The sequence below is a fragment of the Larus michahellis genome, chromosome 4 (assembly GCF_964199755.1).
Source record: "Larus michahellis chromosome 4, bLarMic1.1, whole genome shotgun sequence".
Taxonomy (NCBI): Eukaryota; Metazoa; Chordata; class Aves; order Charadriiformes; family Laridae; genus Larus; species Larus michahellis.
In genome coordinates, this window is record NC_133899.1 from 38,544,246 (window position 1) to 38,564,483 (window position 20,238).

Here is a 20,238-nt window from a genome sequence, read left to right on the forward strand (position 1 = left end):
AGGGCAGCAGAGGGGGAGGTGCTGATCTCCTCTCTCTGGTGACCAGGGACAGGACACAAGGAAGTGGAAAGAATCTCCTTGAGGAAGTTCTAGACTGCCATGTGGGCACCCCTCAGCCTTTTCTTCTCCAAGCTCAACAAGCCAAGTGACCTCAGCCGCTCCTCCTCAGGGGAAGTTCAGACTGGAGATGAGGAAAAGGTTCTCCACTGAGAGGGTGGTAGGTAACTGGAACAGGCTCACCAAACCTGTCAGAGTTCAAGGATGCTCTTAGTCATATGGTTTTGTTTTAGGTGGTCCTGCAGGGAGTTGGACTCCATGATCCTCATGGGTCCCTTCCAACATGAGATACTCTACAATTCTATTATCTACGCTTCAGTCACATTTCATCTTGTGTCCTTTCTCCCATCTCACTCTCATCTTTCCTTTGCTGCTCCCAGTACGCTTCTATTTTCCCTCATTTTTTTCATCTGGCTTTATTTCCCCTCTTATTGCTCCAATTCCTCTACTTAATACCTGTTCTCCTGCCTTTGATCCATCTCAATAACTTAGCCCATGAGTGATTTTGGTCAAAGGCTACCTGGCATTCTGAGGCTCAAAAGTGCACAGCTGATCCCGGTTGATCTGTAGTTATGACAGTAGAAAAAGCAAGAAAATGCAGCATCAGCATCTGCCAACCATACTTGGGCATCTAGAGACAGAACAAGATGAACCAAGTATGAGTCTTAAAATATTAACTCATCCGTATTATTTTCATTTTAGGCCTTCATTAAAGCCTGTAATTTAGATGATGACATGTTTCTTTCCTTTGCAGAAATGCAAACGAGATATTTTGCGCACGAAAACTTTGACACTGGTGTAGTGAATTATAGGGATATTGATGTACTCTTTCAAAAGGTTACTGTGATCTTTAGTTGATTAAGAGACACGATGTCACTAAGATAAATGCTTCAGTTGCTATTAACAACATCTCTCTGTGAAAAATCAAACGTTTGTACACAAAGTGCTGAATAAGATAAGGAAAGGATACTTTTCATGTCAAAGCAGGAGGTCTATGACCTTAATGATGCTGCACTGTATCACAGTACAAATTTAAATGTTTGACTTGTGCAACACCGATGCGCTAGTCTTCACAGGTCAGAAACAAATAAGGATGAAAGGCACATTTAAGAAAGTTTCTTCCAGGTGACACCCTTTACATCTGATGGCCATCTTGTTCTGTCAAGTGAAAAAGGTATGAAGGAAAAGAAGCTACCAGCAAGACTAAATGTAATTTTAATAAAAAATGAACTGCTATTTTGTGTCATGATTTCTGGTGAATTAAATCTGCCTCTTTTTGCCATGAAGATACTGAAAGTGAAAAGAAATTGATCTAAACCAGACCAATGCCAACTGGACCCAAACCACTCCACGCATATCTGACACATAACATAAAGGTTCTGACCTCAGTTGAAGGTGATAGCCACCTCTTTGTAGACACCCTCATTTGTATCCCACACCTGAGTTTCTTCTGCCCTCTCCAAAGACACAGTGTCAGCACAGACATGCAGTTCCTGTCCTCAGGACTGGTACATTTGTTGAAAACATGCCAGACAACCTCGGTTTTCACCTACCCAACTACAAACTCCTACTGGTTAACCTGAACCTACTGCTCAGAGGACTTGATTTAAAAGATGGAGCAGAGTGAGGAGGTGCAGAAAAGCTACAATTATAATTTAATCAGAGACAGCCTGGAAAGGGGGAAAAAAAATATCTTTATCCCACCTTGACATACATGTAGGAAGACAACTGTAATTTCAGCGACAAGGTGAAAAATCTAAACAAAGACAAAAAACCTAAAATGGAGTCTGCGTGATGAACCAACACATAAAAGCTGTCTCTAAATGCATGCTTCTGAAATCCCAGTCTGAAAACAGACACATACAGAATAGCATGAGATTATTTTTATCTCGGTTACAAAAAATGCCGCACTGAAGGAAGAGGAGGGGGACACCAGCAGATAGTTGAGAACAGACACAACACACTGCCCCTTCCCACTCACAGGGCTGACCTGGGTGCTCACGAGAGCTGCCTGACACTGTTAGCAGCTTTCAGAGTTGGTCTCTGTTTATCCCACATAGTTATTTAAACAAATTAATCTTTATTGGTTTATTGATTGTTCTTTGTTTGGTTGGTTTTACCCACAATTTGAAGGGCATTGAAGAGGGCTGGCCAAAATAAGATGCACCCAGGATGGTACTCGGCTCCTGTGTAACCCAGTTCATCATTTAGAAGAAAAGGGTGCAGCTACCTGGCACGCAGTAGTGGGACAATGGACAGCCAGTGACTATGGAGAACGCTTTGGGAGGATCACTGGTGGGCCAATGGTTTTCAGATATATATGGGTGCACAGATGGGAATACAGGTACACTAGTTTTCTCCACAGACATGGAGAAAAGGATAAAATTCCTCAAAAATGGTGTTCAATGAGCTGAATATTCCAATACTTGTGATTTGAAAATGTTTCTTTTTTTTTTTACTTTAACTCTAGGGACTTATAATTTTAGTTAAATATAAGGATTTAGCTAAGGATTTAACAATATAAAGATTGGATTCACCAAGGGGAAATCATGTCTGACTAATCTGATAGCCTTCTATGATGGCATGACTGGATGGATAAATGAGGGGAGGGCAGTAGATGTGGTCTACCTTGACTTAAGCAAGGCATTCGACACGGTCTCCCACAGCATTCTCATAGGGAAGCTTAGGAAGAGTGGGCTAGATGAATGGACAGTAAGGTGGATAGAGAACTGGTTGAAAGACAGAGCTCAGAGGGTCGTGATTAGGGGCACAGGGTCTAGTTGGAGGTCAGTGACGAGTGGTGTTCCCAAGGGGTCAGTACTGGGTCCAGTCCTCTTCAATATAGTCATCAGTGACCTGGATGAGGGGACAGAGTGCACCCTCAGCAAGTTCGCTGATGATACAAAGCTGGGGGGGGGGTGGCTGACACACCGGAAGGCTGTGCCGCCATACAGTGAGACCTGGACAGGTTGGAGAGTTGGGCAGAGAGGAACCTTATGAAATTCAACAAGGGCAAGTGTAGGGTGCTGCACCTGGGGAGGAATAACCCCATGCACCAGTACAGGTTGGGGGCTGACCTGCTGGAGAGCAGCTCTGTGGAAAGAGACCTGTGAGTCCTGGTGAACAACAGGATGACCATGAACCAACAATGTGCCCTCATGGCCAAGAAGGCCTATGGCATCCTGGGGTGCATCAAGAAGAGTGTGGCCAGCAGGTCGAGGGAGGTCATCCTCCCCCTCTACTCTGCCTTGGGGAGGCCGCACTTGGAGTACTGTGTCCAGTTCTGGGCTCCCCAGTTCAAGAGGGACAGGGAACTGCTGGAGAGGGTGCAGCAGAGGGCTACAAAGATGATGAGGGCACTGGAACACCTCTCTTACGAGGAGAGGCTGAGGGATTTGCGTCTCTTCAGTCTGGAAAAAAGACAACTGAGGGGGGACCTTATCAATGCTTATAAATACTTAAAGGGTGGGTGTCAGGAGGATGGGGCCAGGCTCTTTTTGGTGGTGCCCAGTGACAGGACAAGAGGTAATGGGCACAAACTTGAGCATAGGAAGTTCCACCTAAACATGAGGAGGAACTTCTTTACTCTGAGGGTGGCAGAGCACTGGCACAGGCTGCCCAGAGAGGTGGTGGAGTCTCCATCTCTGGAGACATTCAAAACCCGCCTGGATGCGTTCCTGTGCAACCTGCTCTAGGTGACCCTGCTCTGGCAGGGGGTTGGACTAGATGATCTCCAGATGTCCCTTCCAACCCTATGATTCTATGATCCCACAGGAACTATGAAAATAAATGAAAAGGTCTTGATCAAAACCTAAGAATAAAGGAATGGGAGCAGGCCAAAGATGTCAGTGAGGAAGAATAAAGGAATGGGAGCAGGCCAAAGATGTCAGTGAGGCAAAACTAAGTAGGTTACAGGCACCAGCAGTCCAGCCATTGCCCAACATTTTGCTGACTTTAAAAAGGGACAGTTTTCAGAACATATTCTGGGAAAAAACAATAAAGCAGCTTTCCTGTCCTCAAGGTTGAGGGGATATATGGGAAAAGGCATCCCTGAAATCTATAAAGCGGATAATGGAAGAGGTCATTGCAGGACAGCTGGAATTAGGAGATAAGATTTTGAAGGGAAATACAAAATGATGGATGAGATGGTTGGCACAAAGGTTTATTTATGATATAAATGGTCCTCATATAAAATCAGGAAACTAATTGATATAGACAAGAGAAATGCCAGAGACCTAGAAAAAAACCCAATAGCTTGTGTTTTGGTTAATCATTTCAGGTTTCCAAATCTTCACAGCCAAACAGCAGAGTGCTCATCAGTCACTTGTTATTTCTCTGCAAGTCTGTACAAGGCTAATTTGCCTTTTACTTAGGGACTCTGCCACTGCTGAGCAGTCTGTGGTCACTGTGTTCACACCGCCTCCTCCGCAGCAGCGGCAGCTATCAACACAGTACCCCTGACACTGCCTGGAAGACAGCAATAGCAAGGGGATTTACATCTGCCTGTCATTCCTCTGTATTTTTTTCCAACTCTACTATGTGTCTCAGACATGTGACAATTTTAACATGTGCACTGTTATCCCTGGGACATACGCACGCCACAGAGGCAAGGTGTGTGTTTGTTCCCACCGATGCTTTACGGCTGCCCTCAGCATCGAGCGCTCAATGCACACGCAGAGATGTGGACCTGAGGAGTCCCTTGAACAACAAGAGGGAGCGACTGTATCGCAAACACCTTTTCTCCCTTTTGCTCTTCAGATAAAGCCCCTTCTTCCACTCCTGCAGATGAGGGCAGCCGTGCTGGTGGGCAGCAGCAGATGGAGAGCAGAAGAGCAGTGCCACCCTCCACCCGCTCCTCCTTCCCCACATGCTCCTCAGCGCTCAAGGGCCACCATTCTGCCTGGGATGTGCCAACAGGGAGCCGTCTGCTCCTGCATGCTGGCGATATGGCCAGGGCTAACCCTGTTCTTAAGTGGCAATAAGGTCAGGAGGCATCCTGTCGCCGCGGGGCTTTCCCAGGCAGGGAGGAAAGCATGTACGGGCTCCCACTGGTCAGCATCAGGTTTACATGATGTGAATGCACATATGCCCTTACCGCTGTTTCCCCTCCTGCCTTTTAACAGCAATTGTTCCCATCAACCTGTCTCTTTGCAAATTTGTCACAGTTTCCAAAGAACAGGTTTGGAGGCTATTTAGCAGATTCTGTGAAATAGATAAGAAAAAAAAAGTAGTAATAAAATCCAATTCTGGAGAAATCAGGGTTTTGATGATGGTTCCCACAACCTAAATCCATTGCTGGGTTTGGGCAGCACAGCCCACACTTGCATTTGGACCTACAAAAATAAACAGCCCAGATTGTGTATGAAATAAACGCTCCTATAGCAGAAATGGTAGCACATTTGAAAGTGAATGGGAGTTGTGCTGCTTGAAGCATTGGTTCCACCAATCCCTGGACTCACGAAAGCAAGTCTGCCTTATGATTATTTAGAAAAACAGGAGGAAAAAGTGTAAGTAGGAGTAAAAAAAGCCCAAACATGCAGACTGCTACATTGTGGAAGCTACATTCTGGTGCCGCCAGGGAAGTGCACAGCTCTGCTACTGACGAACTAGTAGGAACTACATCAGGAGGTACCATGCTCATGTACAGGATCTCACGTAGGACGATGCTTTTAAGTTACTGAATAAACACATCCCTTAGCAGTTCTGAGAGACAAGCACCCAACGTATTTGGTACTAGCTGATGAGGCAAGCAGGAAAGGAACAGTACCATCACAGAGAGCCATAGCAAAGGAGGGTCAAATGGTGGCAGAGATACTCGAGCACTGCCATGAGCTGCTAACACTTGGGGATTAGTCACAAGGCTGGACCACCACGTTAAAGCAAGGTGGCAGCAGCGGAGATGACACCTCCCCAAATGGGAGGAAACAAAGAAGTGTAAGATGTTTCATTGCAGCTCTAAGGTCACGTCCCTGAAAATGCCATCCAGGTTGAGTTTATAAATACACAGCACCACGCTCTTTCTCACATACTTCAGAAACTGACCGATAGGCGAGATGCTAAGGGATCAGTAAGTCCCAGTAAGGAACACTGGCTGCAGCTCAGCCTGATTACAAAACCCCTGCGCAGCAGCCACTGTACTGGAGGACATCTCCAAAAGGCAGCTGCTGAAGGGCTATTACTAATGACCAGGCTGTGTAACCAAGCTGCTACACTCAGGGGATGATTGTTCTCATCTCCAAGCCAAAAATGCAGCTCCTGCCATGAGATGCTTGTTCTGTATGGTCCCCTCCGCAGCTCCGAGGAGGAGGAAAGCAGAGACAGAACGAAAACCAGAGCGCAACATCCATGTCCCCAGATACTGTGTCTGTGTGGGTTGTTAGGGGCTCACCCTCCTTGTGTTATCTGGGATTGTCCCATTTCAGCCCCAACACCACAGATTTTAATCCTGTCAACTTTCCCGGCTTACTCCTTCGTTTACAAACGGTCTACTGTCAGATATTGTTTGACTTTATTAAAGATTTAGTGACTAAATACAGCCACTTTCATGACCACATTTATGAGGATGCAGTGCTGGAAGAGATGAGCTCGAGCATTTGTTTCTTGGCTATTAAAGAGAAAATGTTTATGTTTTCATTTTTTTTCCCCCCTTGGTGTTTTCAAACAAAACAAAAAGCAATCTCTAATTGTTATTTCTTTAAACATTTGCTCAACAACTAATTCACTCAGCCTTTTTTACAGTAAATATCACTTGCCTACATGTAAGATAGTTACTCATCACTGCAGAGCGGGTAATAAAAATCAGGGAATAAAGTGGCAGCAGCAGACAGGAATCAGTATGTTCCTGCATTTGGAGAGCCACATCCCATCTAGGTACAAGTTCACTCAGAAGAGAAACATGTGCTTTCCCCAGGTAAGGATGTAATCTATACCTTAACTCTTATATTAAATTAACAGAAACAGAGGGAAACCCTCAGGTCAAGCACTAGGTTGCAAACCGCACAGGAAGTGCTGAGAGCGTTATTTTACTTGTGCTCTGGTATTTTTCAAGTGACTGATTTTAAAAATAAATTGCTAACCATGCAACTGCACGAATACCGTGTTTGTTTACTCTCACATCAGTGACTGAGAAGCTGTAAATGGGTGTGACAGCTGCAGCATCTCCTCCGTTGTCACCGCTCCACTCCTCCTGCCAGACAGGCAGTGAACAGGATGGCTACTAGGACTGACAGGAGCATAGTAAAGTCCTCAGGCGAAGAGTTATACATAAGCTGTACTACTCTTAAATTGACGCCAGGGTTTCTGTCAAAATCAGCAGTCAGAGAGATGCTGCTTATTTTTGGGGAAGAGCACACCCCTTTCTGCCAGCTGGCCAGGCTTTACTGCAATGGTGCAGAGCCTGACAGTCACAGTTTTCCAAACTTTAGTAACATCACCCACTAGATTCATTTTGAAGAAAATGATACTATAGTTAAAAAAAAAAAAGTTAAAATCTGTGAGTGTCATAGTCATGAATCCAGTACTGACAGGCAAAGCTGTAAGCTTAAAGATGGAACTTTATCAATATCCAGAACTCAAGGAATGCTCTGAGCATCTTCTGGGCCACCTGACTGCACACATGAGACATAAGACGGATTTGCTGCCTTGCCTCTGACACCCACGGCCAGTTTAAGCTTCCCCACTGAGGAAGTACCGAATTGGGAATCAGTTCTCAGTAAGACCCTTATCTCCTCCGTGGCATCGTGGGGAAGAACTGCCTCCCTCTCCCTGTGCTTTATTTGCAGGTGAAACTTTACACTCTCATAAGAAGCTTTGAGGTTTATGAGAACGAAGAACACATTAGAGGTTGAATGGAGTAAGTGGTAAGTCACTGCTGGATGTAGAAGTTGGACAACAACCCTGAAATACAGCAGTAGCCTGGAGCCACCCGTAGGCGACAGACACAGCCATATCACCTTTAGTTGCCAGCCCAAGTGTGCACGCCCATGCTAGCCCAGCCCGGACAAGCAGCAGCATGCCATTACGGTCCTTCTCCTCCCTGGTCATGCCACGGTCCTGCGGGACAGAGTGCAGGCACCACAGATGATCACCAGTGTTTGAGTCCAAGGTTTCAGTCATGTCTCACCCAAATTGACAGCATATGCCCAATGCCCAACCACCGCTTATATTGTAGGGTTCCATAGATCTCTAGAATAAGTATGGAGATGCACCCATACCCTAAGTGTTACATATTTCTGTAAAAAAGATATCACGGATGTGGTGGAATCCAGCAGAACTACCCTGATAGCCAATGTGCTATACAAAGTATGGATTTATTTTTTTTATTTCATTAAAAAAGCTAACACTAAGAAATTATTGAATCTGTTGTATCAGCAAAATTAATACTCTTGCTGAGGCAAGGCTAAACTTATAGCATAAAACTGTGATTAGTTTTCTAATGGCAAAGATCGGGTGGCAAGACAAGACCAACTTCCATTTCAGAAGAGACCCTCCTCATTCCATTTATTCTCCTCTAGAATTGAATTTAAGATTTTTAATAACTGTTGTCTTTGCCATATGCAAAGCCAAGAGTTTCAGAAATAATGAGCTGGTTCCCACGACCTAGCCAGCATTCTCTATAGCCATTCAAATCGTGCCATGCCGTGTGCTCAAGGAAGACATCAGAGTTTGGCCAGAACTACCTTTGCTAGCGGTCTCCCATTTCCCTTCGCTTCTTCAGCATTCCCTGCGGCACATGCTGGTACCTGAAGGCTTTCAGGAACAGCGAGGCATTGCTATCGTGGCAGCCTAGACAGCAGCTTACATCAGCATGTTGTCTTCTGCCTTCTCTATGCCCTCTTCCTCTGCTAGCTATGTACTGTGCAGACCAGAGGTCAGGAGACAAATGTTTTGGAGGATGAATTGTTTATTTAGTCATCCAAAAGCTCATCTTTGAAGCACCATTAAGGGTATTACGTACACTAAAGCAATAAGCAAGACATGCACCATGAAAACGACCCATCCTGAAAATTATAGCTGGCTGGGCAAAGATTACCTGTGAAAGTATAAGGCACAGTTGTACGAGAAGTCAGGAGGCGCATACCTCTTCTCACACTTCATAAGATTACAGGAGAAATGAGTTGCAAAACTACCTTGGACAACAAGGGAGAGAGAGCACAGCAATTTAGTTTTTTCTGCTTCTGTTTCATGTCTCTGAGAAATGCCAGAGAACGCACCAGGAGAATAAAACATCTGCCACCCTGACAGCAAATCAGTGCAGGATTTCACTGCCTTGCCCATCTGCACAGTTGCACAGCATGCTCAATCAGATGGCTCAGAGACCAATGCAGAATGAACCATTTCACAGCCCGGTTCCTCTTACGGAACAACCATTTGCCATGCCTTAATGTTAATAACCACATATTTGATAAAGTTTTCCTCCAGATCTGGGGGCGGGGAAGATACCATAGGACAGATAAAGAGAGACGAGTGTTTGTGAATGCATTTTCAATATTTTTCTCCCAAGTGACAGCCAGGCTCAGCATCTAGAGAGGAGAATTCAGAACTTTTCAAGCTGGAGTTCTCAGCTGCTTTGCTCCAGCTGGAGAAGGACCAAAACACAAAACAGTGCAGAATGGGTGACATTTCCATTCCTGAGGATTTAGATTCTACATCTATCGCCACTCACTCTTTTTATTACACTTACACTTTCAGCGACTGTAGTGTTTTAGTCTGCTGCTCTGATCCATTTTCATCTCCTGTCCCTGAACAGAAGAAATATTTACTCTTTGGCTCTCATCTTACAGACCTAAGCTTAAATCTTTGTGGGATCTGGACTTGAGCTGGTGCAGCTATAGCATCTGAAAAAATTTACAAAAGGTAAGGAAGAAGGATATGAGAGACAGAAAGAAGACAGCCAAAAAGGACAGCAGACCCAAGTTGCATGCGTGTGTAAAGTGTTCTCCTGCCAAGAGAAAAGGTGAGAGAAAATCCTTGAGAAGAGTGCAGAAGAAATTACAAGGAGCAGAAGACACAGAGAGGAAAGGAGCAACCTAATTTATTTCAAGTGGAAGTAGCTCTTCTTTAAAAGCGAGCATGATACCTCAAAATGCTTTGCCACTTATTGCAGATTATCAAGGCACTTATACTTCCTTTAAACAGAGATGTATGAGGATTACTCACATACTTTAAGCATACACTTAACTGGGGGCTAAGAGAATTTCAGTGTGATCAGCAGCTCCAAGTCCATGGGTTTGGCTGCACTTTAAGAAATCCTTTAAAGCTTTCCATTTTAACACTTTTGCTTCCTCATCAGTTTGGTTGTTACTTTTTCTCTCTGAATATACACCTCAACACATGAGGTTTACAAAGAGACACGTCTCTCCTTTCTACTCCCACACAGTGACTCTGTGGGGCTGGTAGCTTTTATCAGTCCTAGAACCCAGCACATCTCAAGGCTCAGCACATCTTCCCACATTTTGCAAACGCTCATCCTGTTGTTTTGGCAGAAAAGAAAAAAAAAACCAAAAAAGTCACAATGGAAGTTGATGGAAGTTTGGTTTTGTTTTAGCCATGCATGGCTCATTCCTAGACCGTTCCCCTTTTCCTAACATCTGAAAGGCTTAGAAGTAAAATCACAGACAGAACCAGCTGAGGTTAAAAGCGTTTTTTAAATTTTTTTAAAACCTTTCCAAACTGGAGATAATCTACTTGCAAAACAAAAACAATTGATCCTGTATCCAACAGCCTACTGCAAAGAGGCACTGAGCTTTTCTGAAGTGACTGTAACATTAATGTTTTCTAATTAGCTGCTGCTTGGCAGGTTTTGGTTCTGTCAGCTTAAGGAGTGGGGAATTCAACTTTCAGAATAGATTCAGCCTAAGAATATGCGTCATTTCAACCAGCCGGTGCTGCGAGACAGACCTGAAAACATCGTGTGGGTGTGCGAGCCAGCAAGAGAAACGGTGGGTAGTGGCTACCATTAACAGCATCAGTTCTGGCTGCCGTGTACATGCCGCATGGTCATATTTGAGAGGAGAGATCTTCCACCCTGTGTTGGCTCTGCCCCCCGTAATCCTTCCAAAGCTGCAGAACACACATTCAATAAGTGTTCAGTGCTCCTGGTCTTGGCATCACAGCTGGCCACAGGTTTTTCTCCTATTCAATGCTCAGTGTAGGCGCAGGTATTGTTCATTGTTCACTGCAGCATCAGAAGGAACAGTAGAGCACACCCTGGACACAAAGCATCTTCAAAATAGATGGCAAGGAGTTCACACACTTAGTTCTGACCCTTTTTGTACCCAAGTGCTAACAACTTGCATATGCAACATCAGGATCATGTTTGCCAAAGGCTTCCAGTGCATTGATCCTGATGCTACCCCACAGAAATGGAGGAACTCCTGACATATCCACCAGCACAAGTAGATCAAGCCAACAATGGGTGACCCAACTATCATCAGTTTGCAACCAATTTTCAAGGACTGTCCTTTCACACTTGAGTATGCATCCACTTAAAACAATAGAACTCCATCCCTATTTCAAAAGAGACCCTTAAAAATCATCACTCCTGTGAACAGCGGAAGGGGTTAACACTCATCCTGGTTAGGATACTGCACTTATCCAAGAGGCCTGCCAAAACAACAGACAGAGGACTCCCACAGACCTCACTGGCTTAGGCAGACAATGCAATTTATGACAGAAAATACCTTCAAGGAAAGTTAAGTCCCAGCAGACAGACGTTAGCAAGCTAACAGAGCTGGTCACTGCTGAATTTACTCGGGTTGCTGTTCTAATTTTCTGCACCACTGCATTTCATTTGAATGCTCTGATGTTTTCTTTGATCAATGATTTTATTTGACGGTGTACCAATGGTCACCAAAGCATCACGCTGCTTTACTAAATCCCATGCAATCCTTTGAATCATTTAGAGTTGTTTGGCTTTTGCCTGTTATGGGAATAATGTTAGGAGCAGTTAAATGGTGAAACCAGCTTCCTAATGGCCAGCATCCATCCCATTTCCAACAAAACTTAGAGCAGTCATGCTCAATGTCTGCAGATCACCAATTAATTGAGAAATTCAGCTTAGATTAGCCAAAACAAGTTTTAAAAAAAAAAAATCTATAACCAATCTAGATTTTCTAGCTTATGGATTCTGAGGACCCAATACCATTGGGCTACCCAGTTGCTACCCAGAAACTCAGTTCTCATCACATCCGCCAAGAGCATCGCTGCACAGTATACGACAGGGTTGGGCTCTTACTGCTAAAGAAATACCAGACACCTGAACAAGCAATGTGTTTGGTTGCTGCAGTCTTCATTCTTCTCACCTGCCATCTGTAGCTATTTTCTGTGTACAATGTTGCCACCATCAACTGTGTTGTGAAAGGCTCCTGCTTTATCTATCCAATGCATGTGAATGTGTCCATCTGCAGACATCTTGCAGATCTCCTTTCCACATTCAACAAAGGTGGAAATCCATGAGATCTGCTCCCTTTGTGCACTCTTTAGCTTACATCTGCCCAAAACCATGTAATTGATTAAAAGAAAAAAAAAAAAAAGCACTTCAGAGAATTAGTATCACAGTTAATCGGCACATGAAACACAAAGATATTATTTTAAGTGTCTTCTAACCCTCCTTGTGCTCCTTGTTCAGGGGTGCACATAACTAGACTGCATAAGCCACATCCTACTCTTCCTTCCCTCCTACCGCATCCTCCTCTTCTAGCATTCCTATGAGAAACTGGTCATGCTATTAATTGATGGAAATACAGTGACTCCAAAACACATAGTCCCAGCCTTCCCTGGATTAATAATATGACCAATGGTAGATCTCCACTTGCTCTTCTAGGACATTTTCCTATGAATTTTAAAGCATTCTCACCCCGTTTGTGCCAGGCTTTGAAATATTTCGTTTTAAGCAAGTGGACAGTCCTGCTGATGTTACTGGAACAATTTACACATGCTCCAAGTGCATTAAGTGCTTAAGTGTTTTGCTGGATTGGAATCACTGCTTTTAGCATTTTTGACAGCAATTACAAGCGCAATCCTGGAACAGCAGCCTCCTCCAAAGTGCAGTATCAACACTTTACAAAACCAGTATGCCCAAATCTCCGCAGAATTTTCAAAAGCTTTGTTGGCACAGAAATTTCTGCTATACGAGACTCAGAAATGCAGTATGCACTGCTACTGCAGCCATAAAGAAGGTGCAGGGAATCCTCATGTCCATCCGTCATGTCCCCCCCCACACCCCCCCGCAATAAAATTCTAGCGCAGTTGCACCGAGCAGCTAGCAGAGAGACTTCTCCAGAAGATCATTCTCAGCTCAACTGCTAGCAATATCTCGGATGAGGACACCACGGGTTTCTGCACACAGAGCGGGATTTCTGCAACATCTGGATTACACAGCTGCTCCCTGTGGCTGTGCCATACCACAGTGAGGCATGAGAATTTAAGCTTGTACTTTGAGCTCCTGAGATACCCTCAGTTAAACTCAGATCTACTTTTTCAGCTTCTTGATACTATTTATTATAGGTCAAGACATTCTGAAGGAATCAAAGGATACCAGAGAAAATTACTTTAACCTTTGGAAGAAAGCTGAGCTGGTAGAGTAATGGTCAGTGCTCTATTATGCTGTAGATAAGTGAGCAGTGAACTGGGCATGTAAGAGGATGCCTACATCATCCTAGCTAACGTTATTAATGTTTGATGCTATGGATCAAAGAGGTTTTGTCTTAGATCTTAGATTATAATCAAGGCAGCTTTTGACAAGAAGAGTTTCATGCATCTTTAAATCCTGATTCTACACGTGAGAGCTTATTTTTTGGCAATCGCACTCTTTGATAGGACTGATTTATTCTACTTTTATCTTTAATCTCAAAGCTTCCAAATGACCACTCCATTCAGCACTGTCATGCATAGATTCTCCAAGTAGGAGCATGAGTGAAAGGTTGGTCTCTCTGTGGAGGCAGGCAACGAATTCAGCTTTCTCAGCACATATATGGTGCACACACACACACGTGCAAGCTCACATTGAGCAAGTAGCCTGGATTCAGTTTTGAGCTGGTGGGAATAACCTACCAAAACCACAAATCTAAACCCGCTTGGTTTAATACCTTCAGATTACCTTGCTGTAGAAAGAGCACACAGCTAATAAAGGCTTTGAATCCCTCTTGACCCCTGAGATAGAGAATACACAACAAAAAAGCGGGAAAACAGATGCAGGATTATCCTGCACTCTGTTTCCTCTGTGCTGATACAGCGGAGCACAGCATATCCTAATTGTGCATCCTCTAGCATCCAGAAATCTCATTAGAAAGGAATTAAAGGATACTGCCCTTATGTCTGGGATTTCTGGAAATGCAGCAGCTCTGTTCAGGTGGCTGGGTGTCCAAAAATGCTGAGCACACCCTCTGCACACACACCAGTTTTGCAGCATAGACATAGGCAGTCCACGTCTTCAGGAAAATGTAAGCATTAAGTCAAACACATCCTAAACAAACTCTGTTTATGGTGTATTCCAGTGCTTTCCAGCAGTTACACAGCTCGTAATAATAGATATTTAATATGGAGGCATGACAGCCTTGGACTTCTTATACTGACATGGTTACAGACAGTTAAGGGTTTCTTCAAGGTACCAAGACCCACCACGTTGTTTTGGGGAAAGTGACCCGAACTACTGCCAATGCAATGAAAGGCCCAAAGTGACTTGAATGATCACTGACCAGACCAGACCTGAAATCCTAGAAGAGTAATACAGAACACAAAACCAATTAAATTTAAATTATTTTTATTATTTAAATGGTTTTGCTTTCTGTACCAAACTTGTTCATTTGTTTCTCTAGTTCCTGAAGCATGTCATGGGTTTTTTTATTAAAAAAAAAAAATCCTCAACACCACAACAGAAATTAAAGATTACAAAAATACAACTTTTAAACATTGAAACTAAGCATAAAGAATTCAACTTAATGTAATTCAAATCCTCAGAAGTTGTTTACAAAGAGCTTTTGAACATAAAGAATCAACAGATAATTCATATGTAAACTATATATGACTGAGACCAAAAAAAAAATCCACAGAAATGGCCATGGTCCAAAGGGTCTGACTAGCTTTTCCCTGTTCTATATGTAAAAGAAAAGAACATTTATCTGACAATTAAAGTAGTATTTTTACTGTCCGGAGACATACCCGACCATAAAAATATTGCAAGTTAAAGAAATCCATTCCTTATTTTCAATATGAAGCAAAAATTACAGAAATCACTCAAGGAAAAGTGAAATTGCAAACATAAATCTTGAAAAATACAGAACTGGCATTACGACTGCAGGTACTGTTCAGCTCCTATCAATTTGTATCATACTGAAGAACATGACATCATTTTTTCCTTCCCTAGCTTCCCAGTTCTTTTCCCCACTATGCACCTCTATTTTTTCAAGTTGAATACACATTTCAACCCTGCTCCCGTTAACCCAGATGCAATTTTCATTGTTACGGCTTTTTCCATCAGAAATGCTTTAGCTGGTTGTTAAATGGATATTAATTCCAGTGTGTCAGAAGCAGGGAGGAGGGTAGCTCACCGCTGCGCATCTGACAGCAAACCCTGCACCCCTGCTGAAAAGCAGTGACTGCTCTTAGCCTGGACCCAGCACTCAGCACCCCCTAAAATCAGGCTTTTATACTGGAAGGAAAAGTCTCTACCTATAAGAAGAGGCTATTTCTGAGGTTACCTAGACTACAAGAGCACTCTGAGATCACTGAGCAACACACAGAAATGAGCCAGTCATACCGCTCAGCAGTGGCTGAGCATCTTTGGCATAGTATCTTGAGGATTACGTTAATTAAAATCCGGATTTAAAAATGAAAAAAAAAAAAAAAAAAGCACTAGCTAATAGGCTTTAACCAGATGCAAGTCATGCTTATTAGCACAACTGACCTTAACCAAAATCAATTAGAGCACTGGCAGAACAGAGGACACCCAAGCCTGCACGACCGATGAACACACAGATGCAAAAAGGCTTATTTTAACAACTGATTTAATTGTTAACAGTCAAAAGCTGTTCTTCATGACACAGCTAATAAATGTACCACAGCTGAGGTGTTCAGATGTGGTTGCTTAAGCTGGGCATCTAAACCCTCGTGCTGTATCTACACTGCACAGATTTGTTAGCATTACGACCTGACAATCTCCTGTTCCACAACAACAATTTTAATCAGCAAAACGTTATCCTTTCTACAGGATCAAATACATCATCCAGAGGGGGCATTTCATTTATCTTTCTGCTGGCACATGAAATGGTTTCAGGGCCTCCAAGGCAAACCGTCTCAGAGATATCTTAAGAAGGAGGGGAGGGGCTGAATACGAAAGCTGCAGTTTATTCATACAGCTTTATGTACCCAGTGCTTTTAGAAGGCTGGGTTCCTTGCATTCAGGAGTATGAAGAGGTAAACACACCAATACAGTTATCCAGATGTGCAAACTCTCACCCACTGAGCCTTTTAGCAAATGCACCAAAACTTTACTTAAAATACACTGTTAACTACTGCATTACCAAGCCTTACACTTTCACCCTATGCATTTTAGAGGAGGCCAGATTTTAAGCCTCCGTAACACACTATAGTATCACTGAGGCTGAAAAACCTAACTTACACAGGCCTCCTGTCTCGGCACATACCTCAGAGGGCCCCTAAGGTACAGATCATTTACGGTGTCTCACAAGACATCTAGCAAAGCCAACTTGGGTCCACGACGAGCGGTGCAAAGGTGTGATAAGAATACTACACAAAAGCAACTCATAGGAACATAAGCAGTCTACAGTATCCTGTAGAAACTAAATTAACTTGAGAGGTAACCATTGCTTTTGCACCATTAAGCACCTCAATTTAGGCGTTACCTATTTTGGTATAAAGTATTAATATACCTGGTATTCATCAGGTAAAATGCAATCCTCAGCGTAGGCCACAAAGATGTTAATAAGTGTGATGGCAGAGCATCTTTAAAAGCTGTTAGAAGCACGGAGCGCAGGTCAGTAATTCTCTTCTGTTCTCATATGTCTCTTATTGAAGGTCATCTCAATGGACCACACCACCAGAGATGCCACAGAGATGATTCAAAAAAAAAAAAAAAACAAACAAGATATAGCAGGGGGGGGGAAAAAAAAGTTGAAGAAAAGCAATACCTAAATTAGAGTAGTGACACACTGGGGGTTAAACAGCACTGTTGTGACAGGAATGGAAAGGGTTGCCCAGTTCAGAGAGAAAGGTACAAGAGGCCTGTGACAGAGGAGTAACAGAGGTTAAGTGTAGCATCCACTGTATGTGGCAACCTAACAACTGGATTTGTTTTCTCCAGTAGAAGATGAGCCCAAGAAATCCACTCCTATAGCTCATAAAACGTTAATTAGACAAATACACCCCCAGAGGACTTCTCCACGTGCCCTGTGCTATGCAGACCTGGTGAGCCCTATGTCCTCACTGGGAGAGACACCCAGAACCCTGATTGCCTCCCACCCTCCCCTCACCACCCAAAGGGCTTTGTGGCACAGACAGCTCCAAGGTATTCCATCCTTTCCTCCCGAGGCGTATGGGGCCGCAGGAAGGATTATGTGTAACAGTACCCCAGTCTTCTTGCAGCTTGTCCCCATCCCCATACTGCTGGGTGGTGTCTAGAGGGGGAGAGGGGAAACATGACCAAGGCTTCTGCCTCAGGGACAGGAGATCTGTACCCATGTCAGAGAGGGTGAACCTCACTTCACAGATAGCCTTACCACCTGCAGGGTTTTAAGATAAATACTTTTCTTCCTTACAAATATGTTACCTAAGGAAATGCAGATTCCGCAAATTCACCAAAGTAACAATTAAAAAAAATTATTCTTTGTCACTATTGACAAAGAAAAATAATACATTAACCCCAGAGGTTCAGGAAGAAACGCACATAATTCACTGTAAATCAGTAACCTTAGTAAGTGTAAGACATATTTACACCGGGAACTTTTCTGAGAAGACTAAAGCACACAGCTTTGTGACTCCTCGAACGCACAGAATTAGGGTAGAAGATACGTGGGATGTGGGAGAGCATAGAAAGGGAAAGGGGGCACCAGTCCCAGCTTCAGCACACACCACTGGTCCCTGGTGGAGCCTGCCGTGGCACTGCACCTCTGCCTCTCTGCAATGGGGACATTCCGCTTCAACTCAGTGCTCGGGAACAAAAGGTGGACACAGGGAGCTCACCGATCATGCCAAGAAGGACCACAGGAAAGTGATTCGACACAGGCAAAATTTCCCTTGAATACTCCAGTTCCCAGGAAGACCTCAAATTGGTAGAAACGACGCTTCCCTCCTACTCATTGTGGTTTTCCTTAAGAAAAAATATCCTTCTTAGAAATACCTCCGAACGGAAGAGATTCTTGGACAGCCCCCTGCTACCTTCTGAAAGGCAGAGCCTGGCACCCCCTCAGCAGTAGACTTTAGGAAGGGAACAAAACAAAACAGCCATTGCATTAAAGAAACAGAACAAATCGGCAAGGATGAGATTTGCTTCCCACCAAATTTGACCCAGATGAAGTCAGTGCTCAGGCAGCAACAGTGTGGAAAAGCCTCCCTGGCCCCTGCTCCACCTCTAAATAGTGGGTCACCTCTTTTGTCAAAAAGCTCAAGCTTGGATCCAAATAGTTCCATTTAATGGCTGGACTCGATGATCTTAAAGGTCCCTTGCAACCTAGGCGATTCTATGATTTTGAAAAAAACCCAAACAATTACATACATAAAATATCTGCACGAGTAGAAGAAATAGTCCTGGAAAAATATGAAATGGATGTTGAGCGCGTGTGACTCTTTCTGAAGCACTGCACCACCTAAGAACCAAATCCACCCGGATTCACCGGGATGATTTTTGGCTTAGGGTGGCTTATAGCCACTCCATGCTTCTCAGGATATTAAGCACCAACGCACGGAGCACCAATACCCGTGATCGCGCCCCCGAGCTGAAACCCGGCACTTAGCCCCGATTTAAACCTTTCGTTCAGGCAAATGGAAGAGTATTTCCATGCGCGCCCGAGAGGATTCTACATGCCAAGACAACAACTCGAGGCTGTTGTCACACAGACGCACGTACGAAACGCAGAGGGGGGAAAAAAACGGGAAGACCCAAAAAAATCCCATCTCTGGTTATCGGAGGCGGAGGAGGAGCTGCCACAGGCCGCCGCGGAGTGCTGGCCGGGCCGGGCCGGGCCCCGCCGCCAACAGGTGCCGCTCCCGCCAACTTCTCCTCACGCAGCGCCGCCGCTCCGTGCTCCGTTTTATCCCCCTTCCCCCCCCCTCCTTATTTTTCGCCCCTTCAAACTTTGGAGTGAGGAGAAGAAAACGAGGGGAGGGGGATGCTCCCGCCGCCGCCCCGCCCAGCCCCGTCCCGCCGCCGCTCACCTGCGCGGCCATGAAGGAGAGATCCATGGTGCTGCCGCTGGTGCTGCCGGCGGAGCTGCCCGAGCTGCTGAGGCTGCCGCTGCCGCCGCTGCTGCTGCCGGGGGCGGGCGGGGCGCGGGGGCGCGGCGCCGGCGCCGCCTCCCCCAGCAGCGGCGGGCGCGGCCGCGGCAGCGGGACCGGCAGCGGTACCAGTTCCAGCTCCGCCGGCTCCCGACCCGGCCCGGCTCGGCTCGGCTCGGCGGGAGGCTCCGCCAGGCGGCGGCGGCGGCGGCGAGCCGGCCCCCGCGCTGGGCTGGGCCTGGGTCCGCCCCCGAGGCGGGGGGAGGCTGAGGGGACGGAGAGGGGCGGCTCCGCGCCGCCCTGCAGCACCTGCGAGACGAGGCCTTCCCTGCCGTCGCTCTCCCGCCCCGCCGGCATCGCCCGCAAGGGGCCGGGTGGCCTGGGATCACCTCCGGGCAGGGGCTGGAGGAAAGGTCTGCGGTTCCCTGAGGCAAAGAGGGTCGGGGGGATACCTGAAAGCGCTCGGCAGCCCCACTTCGTGCTTGGGGGCCACACCGGCAGGAGCAGGGGGCGGTGGCGGGAGGGGAAGGAGGCCCCAGGCTGAGCCACACAGGTGATGAAGAGCAAAGTAATTAATTGAGTAATTAGCATGCTAACAAGCAGGTGTAGCTCAGTGTTCACAGCATTTTCAGGTCCTCCGCATCATACGAGCCCTCTGAGATAACGTACCTGGCTGCTACGTGCTTGATTTTCTTGCCCAGCTGGCAAGTCTGTTGCCCTTCGTTTGAAATA

The 20,238-nt window shown here is 45.2% G+C and overlaps 1 protein-coding gene across 1 annotated transcript in view; it reads right to left on the minus strand.

The window, feature by feature from the left end:
• Positions 1–19,979, minus strand: part of C4H14orf132 (chromosome 4 C14orf132 homolog) — a 38,951-nt gene extending 18,972 nt beyond the window's left edge. The window contains exon 1 of the mRNA XM_074584080.1: positions 19,447–19,979. Coding sequence (XP_074440181.1) covers positions 19,447–19,863 — 417 coding nt within the window. The 5' untranslated portion in view covers positions 19,864–19,979. The remainder of the gene's footprint in view (positions 1–19,446) is intronic.
• Between the last annotated feature and the right edge of the window lie 259 nt (positions 19,980–20,238).